Here is a 19,570-nt window from a genome sequence, read left to right on the forward strand (position 1 = left end):
GTTAAAATTGTATATAAAAGAGAGAGTGGAGGGCCCGAATCTGTCGCCCTCGAGTGTTTTACAACGTCTGCACTGCAGTAGAAATTTCCATAATCACACTCGCGCACACACACCGGCCGGCTAAATAGTAGTTTCTGCCCGGCAATTAAGCCTCCCTTCATATTGTAATTAATTGGAGTATAATTTCGACCGACCCGCTTATTACACAGAGGGAGGTGCAGAGGGCGTATTTTCTGAATCTTGACACCAAAAACATTCAAAGGGATGCTTCTAATATTAGTTTTATCTTAAAATAATTAAATCTTCCCATCGCTTTTTAAACAAATAATATTTTCCATCAAGACCAACTACAAATAAAAAAAATCTTAAATTACAAAAAAGCTGGTAACTAGAAATACCAAAATACTGGCATTTTGTTAATTAAATTTCTAGAATTTGTCTCATTACAACATTGGCATATTGTTTTGGGCCAATAGTTGGGAATAGTTTAACGTTTTTATCTATTATTATTATTAATTAAATCCCAATAGCTAATATTTTCTTCTCAACCTGCCACTTTTCAGGGATTGATAAGATACAAAAATGAAGTGTGAATTACTTAGTAATTAATGATTGTAATATAAATTAGTGCTAGTTCACAATTTAAACTTATACCTTTGATTATTTTTTGCAATGATTTTTTGAAATTATGTTATGTAATTTAAATTCTATTTTTATTAAATGATAATTATTTTTTTATATTTTTATTTATTTTATAATTAACGCTAGGAAGTTCTGATTTAGATATTATATATAAATTATGGAGTATGTTTACTTTCAATTATAGGTTAAACGAAATTGATGATACAAATTCACAAGAATATTTTGAACTGGAAACACGAACACTTGATAATGAAATTTTCTACAAAAATTAAAAGTAGATTAAAATCAGTAAACCCAAATTTTTTCAAATTAGCAGGAAATGGAGCGTAACAAGCGCTCATATCAAAAACCCAAAGCATCCGGTTGTGCAAACAAATGAATCAAAATCAGCGTCTCGTTAGGAAATAAAGCGCAAAAATCAAAAACGCAAAAAAAATTTGGTGTCCAATTCCCCTGGCCCTTGTGCACTCTCCCTCTCTCTAGCACTTTTATAGTTTTCGGCGCTGCCGTGCGGCCCCCTTTTGTTTTTGATGCGTGGATCGAACCTCCCCTGAGCATTGGGCCGATTTGCTGAAATTTGATGCCTGTGTACTCACCAGGCGCGCTTGCTTTGTTAACCCCTGTTGAACGCACGCAGATTACCCTCATTTTTCAATACACCGCTCTCGCCGATCAGCGGCACACCCCCGCTCGGAAATAATTATGCGTGCGTCCAACCCCTGATACTCCTCACCCGCAGGCGAACAGGTGCTGATAACACACAAAGCAAACTATTCTAATTCGCTGGTGCGCCAGTTCGGAAAAAAAGCGAGTCCAAAGTTGCACGGCATGACGTGTGTGTGTGTATTAGAGGTAATAACTTTCACCCTCGGCCGCTCTTTCGACGCTCGGCCCAGCTGCCCGCACGTTTGCTGGCAAAAAAATCTGCATTGAAAAAAAAAATGAAAAATTAAAGCGTCACTTTATTTAGGGCAAGCGAGTTAAGCAAATGAGAGATTCCTTGAATCACATTGTCCAACTATAGTACATTTGAGAATAAAAAACCACTTTAATGAAAAGTGATAATAAATTTGCTAATTTTACAATTTCTGGTATAGCAAATTCTGACAAATAAAAAAAAAATCTGTTAAAAACATTCAATAATTATGATGATTAAATTTCTAATCAATAATGGCGACTCATTTAATTGCATGACGTGAAAATTTCTGCAAAACTTTCAACTCGGTTGGTTGAACATTTCAGCCCTTTCGGACGAACTGGCAACCCCTGTGTTTTGTTTTGTGGCGCTTGCGTGCGTGTTGTGTGTGCCGCGCACACATCGGAATATTAATAATGAAAATTTAATTAAGTATTGCACCTCTTTTTAACACACGACTTGCCTCGCAAACTGTCGGAATAACAGCCAGCTCGTTCTCCCTCCCTGGCTCTCTCACCCGGACCGTCCGCAGCAATATTCATTAGCGAGTCCTTTTTATGTTTAATTTTGCGAAGTTGCCGCGCTCTCGGAATTGTATTAATATTATAAAAATGGCCGCTGTTTGTTGCCTGCGCCCGAAAGAGAGAGAGAGAGAGCAAGCTTACCTTTGAAATCAAATCCGTATGGCTCAAATGAAATGGGAGTCGGAAAGTTTCACAACAAAGGGCTTTCCTTAGGCTAAATATAATATGAAATAAAAACAACTTTTCATGTGCCGGGCAAGCTCTCTCTCTCTCTCTCTGTTCCTGCTGGTGCTGCTGCAACATGATGTACTCTCACCGGTGATATTAGTTATATTCCATTCACTGGTCAAAGGGCGCGCTCACTCAAGCGGCGCACGTTAATTCGGCCGAATTCAAAAATCCAGAGGCGAATCTTGCTTGCTTTTTCATCTCTGCGCTATCCAATTTCGCAAAATGCGCTCCCCTTTGCCCGCCGCCGCCGCACGTCCTTGGGTGATAAGAGCTCGGCGGCATCCACCGCCTCTTCCTCTCTGTTGACATTTTTCATCGATCTCGCTTTCATTTCCTCCCGTGTGTCTGTTTTTTTTCTCCATCTTTTTAATGCTGTCGGCTCTCTGTCTATTTTCTTAAGCGGCATTGTTGCAAGTAAGAAGCAAAGCTGGCCGGATTTGATCGTGCGGTGCTGTCAGCCGAAACTTGGCAATCGGATAATTCGCAGATTGATTATTGGTCGCCGCTTTTTGCAGCGACGTGCGGTCGCTCGACCCTTTAATCACTGCAGCCAGCCATCAGGCCGCCGCCGCCGCCGCACACAGAGGGTGGCTGCACTTCGGCGTATTATCGCTTTACATACTTGAAAAAATATAGTCATGTGTGCATGCAAAATTAAAAATTCCCCGCACACGAGAGCCGAGATTTTTAATGAAACTTGGCTCGCTATCTTTCTCGTCCGTCCCCCTCGTTGAGAGAGCGCGCATTGGAACTCATTTGATGTTTGCTGCCGGCGGGCTTTAGGGAAATTAAAAAGGGACAAACGGTGGCTCTCATATTATTTTGGTTTTTAATGATGAACAAACAAAAATAAGGTAAACAGAAACATTTAAATGTTATATTTCCAGTTTCTAATTTGGAAGCTCTTTTGGTTTGGATGATGTTTTGAATAATAAATTACAAAACAATAAAAACCAATAAATTAAATTGCAATCTATTCACTTGAGAATATTTTGTGGTAATTTCACTATCCTAGCTAGAACCAAATAGAAATTTAAAAAAAAAGTTCATCTTTCACTTGACAAGTATAAGATGTAATTTAAAACAAAAAATGCTTAATGAGGAATAATGAAGGGATTTAGTGATCCAGTTAAATATTTTTCATTATGAAATTTAACTTTCTAAAAGTTTAAAAAAATAAAATACTATTTGATTTTCATTAAAAAATTAGATGAAAGCTTACTCACTTATTTTCTGCAGCTAATGGGGTCTTTTTGATCTCGGAAGTTTTAGTAAAATTCTAGCTAGTGGTGTTGCCGTTTTGTCAAACAATTCCTTTTTTTTTCAAATAAATTATTTCAACAATTGAATATAAACAATTTAAAGGAAAAATGTGGAGAATAATAATAATAATAATAATTAACAATAGTATTCACCATGAATTAAACAAATTTTATTGATTGTAATTTGAGTAAAATAAATTATTTCAGTTTAAATTTTGATAAAAGTTAAAAATTCCATCATGGGCGCCTCCACTTTATTTGCAATGCTTAATTAAAATACGATTGCAAAGCGCCACGAAATTTGATAAACTTAAGAGTTCTGAGTGCCAAAAGTCAAAGTTTGATGGGACGAGAAGACCCGAAAGCTCGTATATGCCATAAAGTGTAATTCTAATTACAGCAATTAGAATTTCTCTAATGAATAGCAAAGTACGCCTCGAAGGATCGATGCGCCGAGGCCACATATGTACATTTACCAAGTCGCATCTCATCATCAAGTGCCGAGTTAGTTATACACGTATGCGCGAGCATCACATACAGAGATACAAATAAATATGCCGTGTGTGTGTGCGGTGGTGGTGGATGGATGGAGCGGAGGCGGCTCTTGCTCGCTCTCACATGCGCCGAGGACATGCAGCGGCGGAGGGCAAATGAAATGGCAAATAACTTTACTCGAGGATACGAACTAACAAAATGAAATGTTTCGCAACACAAACATTTACAAAACCCTAACAACAATACCCTGAGGCGTTCGAATGCTATTATTTAATATAATAATGTTTATACCGAGCATCCTTTTGTTATTTTTCAATTTATCCACGGGGCGTGTGCGGGCGCACAAAAACTTGAATAAATATTTGCCCGTACACATGCACGCGCCGACCTGTTTCGCTCTTCCTCGTGCTCCACGGAATTTACAATTTAATTGGGCGCCGCTTTTTCCACCCAAATCAAGAGGAAAAACTGTTGCGCGCCACGAATTTGCAACACGCTCGGCTGGTCCTCGGACCGACTGAGCAAACAATAAGTAGTGCCATTATTATTCCGTGTCCTGGGATTTCTCCTTATTTGTCAACCGCACCGCTCCGAGTTATATTTGCATTGGCGTATCAAAATTGACTGAATATTTACCAAAGTTGGCGCCGCGCACACAACTTGCAATCACGCCGGGCCGAGCAAACAAAGAGCTCCGAGCTCGCAGCTTTCCGCGAGATTTCCATTCATTATTTATTAATGACGCCTCCGCACAGCGGAAGGAGGAGAGAGAGGGAGAGAGAACGGCCAGCAACGGCGCCTCCATCATCATTACGAGAGAGAGAAAACTCCAGTGAAGAAGAAGAAGAAGCCCAATTTCATGAAGTGAAGAAAAAGAGGGGAAATGCGGACGAAAGCAGCACATGGGAAATTCGAGCGCTAATTGAAGATTTATTAATAAAAAAAAAAGAGAAAAAGAAGAGTGGTACGGGTGTTTTGCAGCAGGGGTCGGTTCGGTCGGTAAGCAGGGCTGCCGGGATAAGGCCGCCGCCGCCGCACATTAATACGTACACCCCCTTATCTGCAATAAGGGCATGCGCGGCCTACATGTGCTGAGCTGAAGGGTGGCTCACAACAGCAGCAACTAGTCAGTCTGCTCGGAGATCGGCTGTTGTGCACGAGCTGTAGAGTAGACGCTGCTTAGGATCGGGAGAGAGTGGCTGGCTTTTGCAGCTCCGACTCCAGCTGCTCCCTCCGTGGCGGCCGCGCGCGCGTGTGTCTTTAATTTTTCTCAGCCCCGAAGCGCGAATGTCGCTTCTTTGTTGTTGAAGTTGCGTTCGGGTGGTGCGGAGAGCGAGCGAGCGAGTCCAATTCAGTCGCGGCAGTCGTGTTGATCAACCAACACGGCTCCCTTCGTCTGCAAAGTGTATCACCAAGTGAGCCCAGCCGCAGCAGCCAGTTTGCCCGCCAACCTCATCCAACCGCCGTTCCAGCACTTCTTCCAGCAGCAGCAACAACAACCACCGCCGGCCCCGCGCTCCAACGGCCACAGGATGCTCGCCACCATGTCCACCCTGATGCTGCCGACCATGACGGCCACCCTGACGGCGGCCAACAACGGCCCGCCGGTGGCCGTGGCCGCGCCGCCCGCACTCGCCGCCCAGCAGCCACCCAAACAGGCCCTCCAGCAGGCCGACAAACTCATCATGGCCGCCGTCAACCACAATTCCTCAATGGCCAACAAAACTGGTATATAAAATTTTAAATTCAAAATTGAAAATTAATTCAAAATCAAAGAGCCGATCAGAATTGCTTTTTGTGAAATACTGTGAAAAAAATTTATTGTTACCCAGAAATAAACACTTTCCTGATATTCTAATTCTAAAAGAAATATTTAAATGTTTACTTTTTTATTGACATTTTTATTTGGACTCTATCCCATTTATTTACTTCAGTTCTGTCGCTATCAATACAAAAGTGAATTAAAATTCTGAATTAAATGGGAAAACAGAGAATTAATTTAAATTTGTTTAAAAAAGTACACATCAATTTAAATTGTATTAAATATGAAATTAAATCAATTTTATTTGTTAAATTCATCTATCCATTTCATATATATTCAAAAAATAAACAATACCCTTTTTGAGAACAATTGAAAATATTGAAAATATCAATTTTGAATATCAATCAATTTTAAAATTGAATTATTGAAGTAATTTGCAGATTTTGGATGAATTTTCAAAATTAATTACATTTCAAATCAACATCACAATTGAAATAAAAATTTTAATATTTGAAATTCCCTCTCCGGTCCTTGGTGCGCATGTCTGCCGCATTCTGTTTTCGGCCAAAATTAAAAGTATTTCTGCCACCGAGGGAAAAAACGCTGCTTAATTTGCCGCAGCAGCACACGGCCGGCCATAAAGAGCTCCGGCTAGGGAAACTTTTTGCACGCGCGCGCGTGTGTTGTATTTTTTCGCGCAGCGGCAGCTGGGGGAAAAAGTAGCGCTTACTTTATTAGGTATTAATTAATGGCCCACCGCTGGCCTGCCAGAGTAAATGAAAGGGAAATTCGTGCAGTCGAAGGAAAAAATTAGACACATATCGGGGGTTGGTGGTTAATTAGAGCAAACATCGCGGCGAGGCGACCCGCACCAGCCAACGAAAACATACACGTCGCTATCCCCAAAGTTGATTTCGGGTGTATTATTCTTGGAGTTTTGCGCCCGTTGTTTTTCTTTCGTACTAGTGGCGATGACCATCCCATCGCTCCAAGGGATGGAACCAGTAACTTGCAAGCTGGGGGGATTCGAAATTGGACTCGAGTGTTTTCTTATTGTATCTTTAAGAAAACAGAAGGAGGGGCTTATATCGTTGAAAAAGGTGTATTAATCTTTGAATCTGAACTTTTTAAATTTCTTTCCTATCAAATTAATGCTTTTGTAGCTTTTATTAAATTTAATATTTTTATTTGTAAAATTATTTACATATTTAATTCATTGAATTATTATTCATATTCTTAGAAAATTGATGTAGAATTAAATTTTCTTGAAGAGAAAACATTTATTTCACAAAATTTGTGATAAAATAATAACAGTCAAAGCAAATTCCCGTGACACATTTATCGTCAGGGATCCTTTGTCCTATGGCAGCAGTTTAAGGCTTGACAATTTCGCGTTCAGCGAATTTTATTGGCAAATTTTCGCAGGCCGCCCATGCTTTCTCTAGCGGGACGTAAAAATTCGCAGTTGGTACTCGATCCGGCAACTCCGCCGCCACTGGCATTTACATTTGAAATAAAATTTTTATTATAAAAGGAAAGCTATAATCTATCCAGTTTTTATGTACACAGGACGTCGGCATAAAACGAATGCAGGTGAGCCGCGCGGCAGCCCGCCTGACGCTGCAGCTGCTCCTCCTTCGGCTCGCTCTTCTTTCACAGCAACTGCTGCACACTTTTATTTCTTGTTTATATTGTGTGTGCTCGGAGCTCGCATCAGAGACCTTGAGAACCAACCACTCGGCTATTATTATTGCCATTATTTTTCACCGGGAAATTGGCAGACAGACCGGATTTGCATATTGGCGCAGCGGCTGCATCTATCTCTTCGCTCACGGTCCATATTATTTCCGCGTGTAATTATCACCGAGCGGCGCGTTAATTCGGCCTCCGCTTAATTGGCAAAGGAACGATCGAAACGGGCTTTAATTAAATATGCACGCGCCCCGTCCAGATGCTGTGCGATAATATTATTCCACCAACTTGATGCGGACTACTTTATTATTATTACACACACATTCGTGTTGTTTAGTAGTGCATATAGAAGCACACACCGTCCCACTTTATTTATGGCGGGATCTGTACACGTACCCCACCAGCCTGCGCGCTACATTATAATGCTCTCTCTCTCTCTTTCTCTCTCAGATGTTCCAGACTTAAAAGGGGATGGTTTGTTGCTAAATTATAAATTATTGTCCGGCTGAATATCTTTGTGGCCGTTGCGTGTGTGTGTGTGTGTTTTCATATGCAAAAATAAAAGGGGTGAAAATGTAACGGGGCTGCAGCTCGCCACGATTTGGCCGGGATTCGCTCACTCTGCCTGGCTCTTTTTGGCAAAGTTTCGCGCACAATTATTATGCCTGTCAACACGAAAGCGTGTAATGAGGATTCAATGTTTCGCCACAATAATAATGCGCCGACGGAAAAATCTGCACGCGCTTTTTCCACTCGAGCCGCGAGCGAGGCCAAGAGTTTTGAATTACGTCGCGTCGAATTGGCAAATGCACCCGGCTGCGATTTATGTGTGTGGCCTTTTTTGTGACGCGCAAATGCCGTGGACCGAGGCATAATTCATCCCTGGGCTGGCGGATAATTTAGTTGCTCGTTGTAAAGAATTGCTTTGCTTCGAGAGCAGTTTTTAAAAAAAGAAGAAGAACAGGCGGTCTTTATTCCATTGCTGTGATGGAAGGGTTTTTGTTGCTGGATACAAATCTACGTGCAGATTATGCTAATTTAAAAAACTGAATCCACTTTTATTTCAAAATGACGAGCATTCAGAAAAATTCGATTTCGCCTTCAGTTTGCATTTGCAATCAAAGAAACGGATTTTATGATTTCTTTTCAAAAGTTATGCAAGCTCAATAATAAAAAATTTAATGAAAAATCATTTAAATTCTTCTGATGAACATGCAATTGTTTTTAAAATAGACTTGAAGTTTGATATGAATTCAGAAACAGCAAGAAAACCAAATGCTTGAATAAAAAATAAAAAAAATGCTTGGTTAAAATGTCAAAATCTTCAACTTCTAATTTGAAATCTCAATTTTTGAATGCTTTATAAAAATTTCAGCCATCAAAACATTAATTTTTCATTTTAAACTTCAAAATCAGTACAAACGGCAACACCCTAAATTTAATATAATCTTGAGCTTTAGATGTGGAAGAAATAATTTTTTAATCATTTTAATCTGGCTTTAAAAAAAATCTAATTATGAGTTCAAATTTGAACATTTTAATTTGTTTTCTAAGCATTTTTACTCGCTCAGTTTCTGACTCCACGTTGAATTTCTTTTGGAAAACTGGGATACAAACAACACGCAAACGCTAAAAAATATATATAAAAAAAACAAACACTAAAAAAATGAACTAGACTTTAAAAAAAAAAAAATCATTTCGGATATGTATTTGCCGAGGGAACTTGCAACGTTTTTGTATTCATACATTAATTTAATTTATTTTCCATTTATATGGAAGAAAAGTAGGGCGCAATATTAAAAACTTCGCTCTCGCACACATAGTTTTTATCCCATTTCGTGGAATCTGTTTATGAAGTCACGGGCAAGATTTAATATAAACTCCATTTGCAGCAGCACGCTGAGCCTCGCAAATGCATCTCGCAGGGAAACCGTCGAACGTAAAAAGGTTCGCTATAAGTGCAATCAAATGCAGAAAGCAATTTTTCCCGTCCCCGGTGGGCTTTTGTGTAAAACGAATGCGCCAATGTGCTTAATGCTCGAATCGTTCTCGCGCACACAATGTATAAATTTCAGGACGCAGCGATGCAGAAGTTGCAAAGTGCAATGATAAATCGCTGCAGCCACACGCGAGAGAGGTGATTTAAAAGTTCAGCCAAGCCAGAGGTCGGCGCAGCTGCTTGTAAAGCGATCATTGATTAATTAAGAGCAAAGTGGCGCAGAAGAAGTGAAGGAAATAACAAAACAAAAATCGCAACAATGCAGCGAAAAAGTCGTGATTTAATTAGGGCCTTTGTACACAATCACGTGCGGCGAGAGAGGGTTAAACGCTGAAGCGCGGGGTTGATTATTTGATTCACCGCTCCCAGGGATCAATTCCAATCAATGGCTGTAATTAAAATTGCGCCCTGTTTATTAATTAGTGCATGGCCTGCGGAAAGAGAATCTCGGCAAAAACATGCAAAACGGCTCTTAATTAATGAAGTGAACGCACAGAGAGAAATGGAAACAACGGCATATTTGTTTTCATCCATCGAGGGTTGCAATCGCAGGATACATAAATATGTAATTAGCGAGGCTAATCAGTCGGTCCGAAAGGAAAGCTAATGAAGTTTTCCATCAAGTGGTTCGAGGTGGAAAAAAATTTCCCCTCGTTTTAATTAGGTGCGAAGGAAATAGAAAAATGCCCCATTAAGCTGCATCGAGGCGCGCATAATAGCGGCGAGTGAGTGAAAGAGTGGGTAAGGTTCCAACAAGCCGTCTGTTACGCGCCTCTTGCCGCCGCCGCCGCCGCCGCGCACAAAAGCAACAAATGGAAAATGATGATGTATAGCAAGAGCGGAGCGAGCGAGCGCGCGTGGCGAGAGAGCGAGCGAGGTGGAGAGGAAAGAATTTTTACCTGATGCATTTTATATTCGCGCACGCCACACCAGAAACCAACTTTTAAAGCCGCCACTTTTACGACACTTTTATTTCATTCTCGCCGTTTTTAATGCGCACCGCTCTATTTAGGATTTGTGTGAATGCTCTTCGCCCAATTCTTTTCGTATCACCGCGAAAAGAGGGCTTTGAATGGGAGATGAGACTTGTTGGTAAAAACAAAAATCGTTATTTTAAAATGGAATGGAAAAAAGTTGTATAAACTACAACCAGCAATTCTTTTTAGAGGATTTAAACATTTCAGGATTTCTGATTTAGAACATTCAGTATTTTAATGGTGATTTTAGTAAATTGTCAAAAATAATTTAATTCCAGGTAAAAATTATTAAATTATTATTTTGACGAGTTTTGTTGTGATGTATTCTATCCTAAACAGACTATTTAAAAGAAAAATTGTAATCCATACTTCATATTTTTTAATGGATTGCATAGTTTCGCACCTGAAATAAAACCAATTTCACTAAAAACTCTATTAAATTTTTATAATGATAATTTACAATTATTTCTATAATCTTGCTGTCGACAGCAAATAATTTAATCCGAGTTTTTTCAGTTTATCAGTTTAATTTTTTCCTTTCGTTCTCAATTTAAAAAAGTACTTCTTACTGGCATAGTCAAATTAAGTCTTTACAACAATAAGAGTAATTTATTTGCAATTATCGGAAACAACATTGTAAATTTTTTAACCGCAATTGTTTTAAATATTTTATTGTCAATAAGTTCTTAATGTGGTGAATTAAATTTATGAAATTTTCAAATTTCCTTTTCCAGCTCTAAATCACTCTAAATAAATAATGATTCCAAAGTTTTTGATCGGTAATTGAAAGAAAATCACTTAAGATGTGAAAAAATAAAGCTTATTTTTTGTTAATTGATGTGGTTATAAACAACAATAAAAAAATAAAGAGATAATTTTGAAGTTTTTTTCAGCTTTTTGGCCTTTTTTGCAATTGACAAAGATTTAAATTGAACATTGCTGTAAAAGTTAGGATGAAATCATGCAGTTTAGCTTATTAAATTAAGTCTATACTTATTTTCAGTTATGAATATTACAATCTCCATGCAGCCCGATCATTTGCAACAATATAAATAAATAACACAAGTTGACATTTTAACAATTACCAAAATATTATAAGATAAAACTTGACTGTTTAATTATCGCTAAAAACTAGGTGACTCGAAAAAGCGAATCCTCAAAGGATTAAATATAAAATATAATATTTATTTTCCAACGTATTTTAAAGTATGAAATATTTGAATTATTTTAAAATTTACATTATTCTCCATCAATTTTTATTAACAAAATGCCGTTTCTAATTATTGTATCATATCAGCTTATAAATTCTTCACCTTTCTTCTTTCTTCTAAAATCTTGTACATTTTTGTCAAATGAACTTATCTAAAAAATGATTTGTGTGTTTCAGAACATTACCACATATTCGTTGGAGACTTGAGTCCAGAAATTGAAACCCAAACACTTAGAGAAGCTTTTGCACCTTTTGGAGAAATATCGTAAGTAAACATCCCTAATTACTGAGCTCCCCCCTATGTACGTACTTTGGCCGTGCCTCTAAATGTTCCTGTGGCCGTTTGAAGTTGAAAAAGCGGCAGCGGAGAGGGAAATCGCGACATTTTCCGCTCGTTAACTCGACCGAAACTTTTCCTCTTGGCTGCCGGTGATTTGGTAATTAAATACATTTTTGCTCGCGCGCGCGCGCGCTTCTTTTGAGTGAAGTTTGTTTGCATATAATTAATAAGCATGCAATGAGGCATATTTCTGGCGCGACGTGTCGCTAATTAAAAGTTGCCGGCGGCGCTGTTGATTTTCCTGCAGAATTAATTCGCTGGGCCGCGCGCACCTGTGCGTGCCCTTTGGCGCGGTGATGGGAAAAGCGGCGGCCAAAAGCAGCCGTTGCTGCTCTATTGATACTGCCGTGATTTATGGCTGCCGCCGCTTTTGCTCTAATTTCCCTTGACAATTACACAAAAGAAAACTTAAGTTTTCATTAGCACGCTCACTCTCTCACTCTAGGAAGAGAAGTCTCTTGATTATTTCGCCTCCACTCCATCTTGGCCCTTTTCCCACTCGTCTTGTGCTGACACTTGTCCATTTGTTTGTTGCAGAGACTGCCGTGTAGTCAGAGATCCTCAAACTTTAAAATCAAAAGGATATGGCTTTGTTTCCTTTGTTAAAAAAGCGGTGAGTACCAACATTTTTTCATGCTAACATACATTTTCTCTTTTTGCGCTCCATTTGAACAGATTTTTCCTTCTCTTGTTTCAAAAAAATTCTGAGAACTCGGTTTCTGCTGGGTTGAAAAAGAACGACCAACGTTCTATTTCAAGTTTTTCTCTTTCGACAAGGAGAAAAATCAACAATGTTTTGTCTGAGACTTATTAATATGACTTACAACAACTTCAACGGGTTGTTATAAATGTTCCTTGCCTGGTTATTTTTCTGTTTCTGAGAAATTTTATTGGTTCAATTTAGACCCTAACAGAAGAATGACTAACTTAATTACAATGCAAAAAATAGCGTAAATTTTTAATGAAGAAGAATAATTAATATTATAATTTGTGAGTATACTTGGCCTGAGAAGTCATTAAAATTTTTTCCTTGTTCAATGGTAGCATCTGGAGTATGAAATTAATAATAAAGGTTACAAAATAAAATTCTCAGATAATAATTAAATGATAACACAGGTCTCTAGTGAGAATTTTAAGTTATGCTTATTATAGTTAAGTCGGTTGAATTTTTGATATTGAGCATTTTTTTTCAACATCTATAATTTAAAAAGAAGAATATTACGTAACATTGAAGTACAATAAATAATGATAAATAGGATAACTAAAAAGTAAACATTGCTGGTACAATAATGATTAGAAGTTAATAATTACATAATAAGTAAAAATCTTTGAAAGAGGTTTTTAGTGGTTTTACTGAAACTGTGCGAGAAAACCTTGGCTTTAAAGAATGGAATATAAACCAAAATTTTGACTAAATTAGTACTTGTGACTAATCGCCTTGACGTGGAATTACGTTCCGAGACGCGAGATATTTGAGACAAAACAGGTGTAAAAAAGTTAGAAAATCAAATATCTCGCTTCTCGGAACGTAATTCCACGTCAATGTGATTAGTCACAAGTACTAATTTAATTATTTCTCGTTTTGAGTGGTTTCTTTGGGTTTTAAGTTCTTAAAATTATGATCTTTAATTGAGATGTTAATTTTTAAAATCTCTCAAAAATTAATATTTTAGAGTCAAAAAAGATCAAAAATTCCATTAAAATCTGGAAAATTGGGGTAAATAGAGCAACATACTAATTAGAACAGAAAAACACACGAACAACTATTTGAAGGTTGTTAATTTGTTAGTGTGAGTATGTATTTTTTTAGTAAATTTTAGCGGAATTAATAAAAAGTTTGCATTTTATAATTTTCTTTGCCTCTTTAGCTTCTTATTTTAAATTTTGTCTGGAATTTCGATGTTAATCAAATTATCGAATGCAGAATTTGAAATGAAAAAGACATATATTCTTCAGATATCCATGTACGGCGTAACATAACGTCAAAACTTGAATTTGTTTGTGAGAAAGTTCTTCAGGACGAAGAAAAGAGATTTCATTATCATCGTACTATTGTAAAACTATTACGGTGTTTAATAAATTCTTTATTCAATCAGATTAAATAATGGAAAAAGCCAAATAAGAGTAAAGATTCTTCTTACTAAATTGCGAAAAATATAACCAAAGATTTACATTTGAAGAATTTAGTGAATTTTCCCTAAAAGGCGCCTTTGACCGTCTGGATATATTCGTATGATAAAAAACGTTTTCCCTTTCAAAGACAGAAAGAGGGTCGGAATCCATTTCTGGAATTTATTTCTCCGCCTTCGCCCGTCGCAGTGCAGAAAAAGCGACCGACAAATCTCTGTTTGCGGATCGATATTGATAGTTTTTCGATTCAAAGCAAAGTCCAATTAAATCGGAGGGGACGACGCGGAAGAAACGGTCTATCGGAAGAAATGGCCCGTGTGTGTAAGTAATGCGTGGCGACTTCAAACAGCTGCGTTTGATCTTTGGCTCGGTGTCTGTGTGACACAAAGTACTGCAGTCTCGGTCGGTCGGTGGGTCGGTCGCTTTTGACTTTTGGCCACAGCGATTCCTGACCCTGCTTTCTCCCTGCTCAGGCCTCCTTTAATCGATACAATACCAGCCAAGCCACCCCATACGCGGACGACTCGGTGGAAAATGCGGAACAAAATTCCTTTCTGCGCCACCAACAGGGCTGGTTGTTAATTCAGCACGCAACAATGTGTGTCCGAAAACGAAACGGCCGGCCCGGGAAATAAATAAAGCGCGAGATAACTTCATCTAATATGCGCGCGCGGGCGGTTTTTTTTCTCTCTACGTATTATTCTATTAAAGAGCTAAACAGTTTTTTATTGGTGTCATGCGTCACCCCCGGCCAGTCCGGCAGCTTTTTTATTTAGAATACAGAGATGCCACTGATATGCACCCCTGAACGGAATATTAATTCGCGCGCAGGCCGGCCTCGCCGGGAATGAGAAAAGTGGTGCGGCGCTGCTTTGCCTTTCCGGCTGATGCCTGTTATTAGATTAGCACTTTTATGTTGCCAAGTGAAATTTCCCCGTTTTTACGACACGAGATCAAAACTTCTTGTTACGGCTCGCCCGCCTCTCTTTTTCTTCTTCCTCTTTTCGGCCAAATTAAGATATGGGCCTGCATCTTTCTTTTGTCTCGGCGCAAAATCTTCAATTTGCGATTCCGCCGCCATCTAGATTCCCTGCTTTTTACGGCGGTGCCCAAAACGAGCCCCGGTCGCAGCCATGATTTTTAGTGGCGCGGCCAGATACGATCGAGATTTGTGCCCAAGATGGACTCTCGGCATGCAACGATATTGTGTGTATTAAATGTGCGCTCGAAACAAGCTAATTGCTCTTTTTAATTCTGCAATTGAAATTAAACGGGACGTTTAAATGGTTGAGCTTTGATCCCATCTCACGTCAATTAAAATTTTAACCCTTTTTATTCTTCATTAATTGCATAAAAATAAAAATCAGTAAATTCTCTTTTGTTACCAATTTTGATCCGATATATTTTGATCAAAACAGAATTTCAGAGCACTAAAATTTCCAAGTAAATCTAATTTCAAAACTTGTCTTTTACGAGAAGAAAGTACCCTAAGTTGCAACAAATTGAAACCCAACCCCCGAATCGACTCCTAATTGAATTTCAAGCATCCCCCAAATTGCCGCAGGCCCGAGTGTATATCGGCGCAGCTGACTCTTGATCGACGAGGCAAAAAGTTTCTTCCCCGGTCTCTCACTCTAAAAAAATGAGCGCACAAAAAATCCTAGACTCCCACTTTCACCCTCTTAGTTCGATACACTATTCCGAACGAAATTTATCTCATAGCCAATAATCTGCTCGCCTCTCTCGTCTCTTTGCTCTGATGCGAAACTTTTTGCCCCTGTTCAAAATATATCTATATAAACTTGTCCGCAGCCAACGCCGGCAACAAGATGAAATCTTATTTTTCCCCGCTGCTTTGCCGCAACACACAAAAGCGAGCCGTGCTGTTGTCGACAAAGTAAGTAGCGCACTTTCTCGGGGCGAGGCACGCCATGTTTGGCAAAAGTTGCCGCCTGTTGGGTCACGTCTCAATTATTTAAGCCGCGCATTTAGCTCCCCTAATCATTAATTATGTGCAGAGAGCTCTGCTGAAGAAAATCCTCGGCGAGCAACAAAACGCGAGAAAACTCTTCCCTCGCACTCTCTCCCACACGTGCTATTTTATTTGATATAAAAATGCATCGATCGCTGTGCAATTCCCAGCCGACGTTTTTGCCACTGCGGTGAAATTAGGAAAAGAAGGGCCCGGCGACTTTTTAACCCGCGCAAGATTCATTGCCGTGAAGTCAGAAATTAACTTTCGCGCGGCAGCCAGGGAAATTCTCCTAGAGAGGAGGGACAAACGGGAGCCGCTGTTTTTCTTTTTCGAAATTTCGAGCAGACGTACGCGCCTTTGGGAATGAGGATTTATGGCTTTTCCCACACTTAAGGAAGTAGTGCTGGCCGAGAAAAGCTGCGCGGTTTCACGAAGAGATGACTCGGCAGCCGCCCAGCATCATTCCTTGTTCTTCCTCCATTTTTTCATCTTTTTTTTTTATAAATACGTCTGAAATTTATTGCACTTGCCTTTATGAAAGCTAGTAAAGAACTAATTTGACATTATTTCTTCCGAAAATTCGTTTAGACCTTCAGTAAAATACAATGTTAGAAATTATTTTACTGCTTACGGTCCTTTTTTGGGGATTAGTTCGACAGGGGTGCTACCGTTTTCTTCACTTTTTGTATTATTTACTTCATTTGGAAGTACAGATAAACAATAACATTATAAAATTTTAACTTTCAAGTAAAATAATATCAAAAATTAATTATTAGTGTTATTTCCAATTTCCCTCATAAATTTTTTTACAAATTTAATTAGATCAGTGTGCAAATTTTAGTGGCATTTGTTAGTTTTTTTTAGATATCTGCAGCCAAAGTTGAAATAAAAATGGTTTTTTCGCCCTATTTAAGATCGTAAAATTTTAATTACCTCCAATTTTGCTGAATTATGAACAATTTTTTGCGAAATTCTAAATTTATGTAGAGTACCAATCAAATTAGAGCAATTGCTAAGGTCAGAGTCAGGGATGAGGTCCACCCCCTCCCCCGGGGGTGGGGTTTAGGGTAAATCTAAAATTGGAAAATATTTGGGAATTGGATGTCGTTTCCTCCATGAACTTGAATCTGAAGTTAATTTATGCTTAATTTTGTAGCTTTAATTTAACAAATTATAATCGCAGTTAAATTTTCATTCAATTGCAATTATAACTAAATCAAATAATTATAAACAAAAAAATACCTTGAAATAAAAATTGTCAAAATTCGTTTGATCAAAAAAATTTTTTGTTATAAAATTTGAAGCAATTTAAGCTCTAGAAAAATCGATCGTCTGCAAAAAGCCCAGGGGGCTGAGCTTCTCATAAGCAAACCAAACAAATTGCGTTATTTGCGGAGCGCAAGGAAAAATCTGTTCAAAATTGCCAGCGCGCTTTTCTCTTGCTCGCCCAAAGTCTATAAAGTGTGCGGCACCCTCCTCTGTTCAGAGGGTGTTTACTCACACCGGTCTCCCCTGCTTGAAAGTGATTATCTTGTGTGTGTGCCTTCTTGATTCCCTGCCTTCGTCGCCTGTGACCAACAAGTATACCAATTCAAGTTTGTTTCTTCCGCAGGAGGCCGAAAGCGCGATCACTGCGATGAATGGCCAGTGGCTGGGCAGCAGATCCATTAGAACCAACTGGGCCACGCGCAAACCACCAGCCCCCAAGATCGAAGGTCAGTTTGACTGTAAGAACTCAACACTTTCTTTATTTATTTTTCGTATTTTTGCCTCTTTTCCCACACGTCTCGATGTTTTATTCTCTCTCTCTCTCTGTCCATTAGGAAATATTTTTCCGGAATGCCTCCTTTTGTATATCTAAATCTCTCACCCCGTTTCTCTCCTCTTTGATATAATATTTATAGATAGCTAGCAAAAAATAATCCATTCTGAACGAGAGAGCAGTTCACGGAAATATTTCACTTCCTCTGCAGTATTTCGCTGCTGTCACTGTGTTGCATGTTTGTTTCAACTTCTTCTTCTCTCTCTCCAACTCCTCCTACTCCTCCGCAGAAGCAGCTATATGTATAGATTTACATTCGTTCACACTCGGTTGAACCGGGGCGCTGCTTTTCTTTTTTATTTCTTCCTTTCCGCCGAGTTAAAATAAAGAATGAGAGAGGAGAACGTGTCATCCTCTGTGGGCCGCAAGTACGAACGAAAGGGTTGACCGCAAAATTTGTTTCTTTCCTCCTCGGCGCTCTTTTCTCTCTCTTTCTTCCTTCTTTCTCTGCTCCCATATCTTTCTCTCTTTCTTGGCTCGGCTTTGCTTGCCGGCCAAGTCGCGGGATCGATTGTTTGTTTTGTGTGAAAGACGCCGCAAACACGCGTCACTCACTCACTCACCACCCGGCCGGCTCTTGGTTGATGCAAAACTCCCGATTGCGCGCGCGATTTTCAGCTGACGACGACGGCAGCTTGCTTTTATGCGCGGAAAGCGATTCCACTCATGACTGCAGAGATGAGTGCGAATTTCGCAAACATTTGCAGCTTCGACACTCTCCACCGATATATTGAGGCAAAACGCCACCAATTTTGAGCGAAATTTGAATTATTTGAAATTATAGTAATCAATTTTTTTAAGGACTGTTGTTTGTTTTCCTTCAACAAATATGATAATTATTATGTTAAATAATTTACATCTGAATCAACAATTTGCATATTGAAATTATTTATTTAATTAAATGATTAAAATCCTATTATATTAATTGTGAATATGTAAAAAAATATTTGTTGTTGTTCCACTCTTTTTTTTTTGTATTGTTTCGTAAAAATGTCCTTAAAACAATTTCTGTTAGCTTCGCTGTTTTTCCAAACTCTTCTTTGGAAACAATTTATTGCAACAAAAAAGTAATCCCGACGAAACAAAACGCAGTCCCTTTTTTCCAATTCGGGGACACAAACAGAAATTCTCTGCATTTGGAAACTCATTTCCATTTTAATTCACGATATTAGTGCAAAGTCGTGCGAAAAGCATTCCCAGCTGGTGCGGCGGCGGCGGCGGGTGCGCCCCAACGCGGCTGCAAAGGGGCGGATTTGCATGGGCACAACACAAAAGAGAGCGCGCGCCGCAACGCACTCACTCATCCATCGCGTAACTGTTATTATGAACAAACGAACGCTTTTGCGGGTGCCGCTGAATTGAATTTCCCATCTCCGCCGGGCGACGGCAACGGCAACGGCGGCGGGTGTTGATTGAGCGGGCCAAATTCTGTTATTCCAGACGACACCACTGCGACAGGAACCACCCTTGCCGTGGCCCCAGAAAGAAAACGGGAAATTTTCAAAACCACATTGCTGATTGTTGTTTTAAATTGTATAATAACGTCCTTTCTAAAAAAAATTATCTATAATTTTGAATATATTTTTGGCCTGA

General features: G+C 39.0%; 1 protein-coding gene across 6 annotated transcripts in view; it reads left to right on the forward strand.

Annotated features, from left to right (window-relative positions):
- LOC132199062 (nucleolysin TIAR-like) overlaps positions 1–19,570 on the forward strand; it is a 112,146-nt gene that overhangs the window by 82,351 nt on the left and 10,225 nt on the right. For 3 of the 6 annotated variants that reach the window (XM_059623453.1, XM_059623502.1, XM_059623461.1), the window contains exons 6-8: positions 11,888–11,975; positions 12,588–12,663; positions 17,768–17,882. In XM_059623453.1, the coding sequence (XP_059479436.1) occupies positions 11,888–11,975; positions 12,588–12,663; positions 17,768–17,882 (279 nt within the window). Of the gene's footprint in view, positions 1–5,226; positions 5,799–11,887; positions 11,976–12,587; positions 12,664–17,767; positions 17,883–19,570 lie in introns of those variants that run through there. The other 3 variants (XM_059623472.1, XM_059623483.1, XM_059623492.1) reach the window with 2 other exon arrangements.

This window comes from Neocloeon triangulifer, unplaced genomic scaffold (assembly GCF_031216515.1).
Source record: "Neocloeon triangulifer isolate White Clay Creek 2 clone unplaced genomic scaffold, ASM3121651v1 ptg000001l, whole genome shotgun sequence".
NCBI classification, from domain to species: domain Eukaryota; kingdom Metazoa; phylum Arthropoda; class Insecta; order Ephemeroptera; family Baetidae; genus Neocloeon; species Neocloeon triangulifer.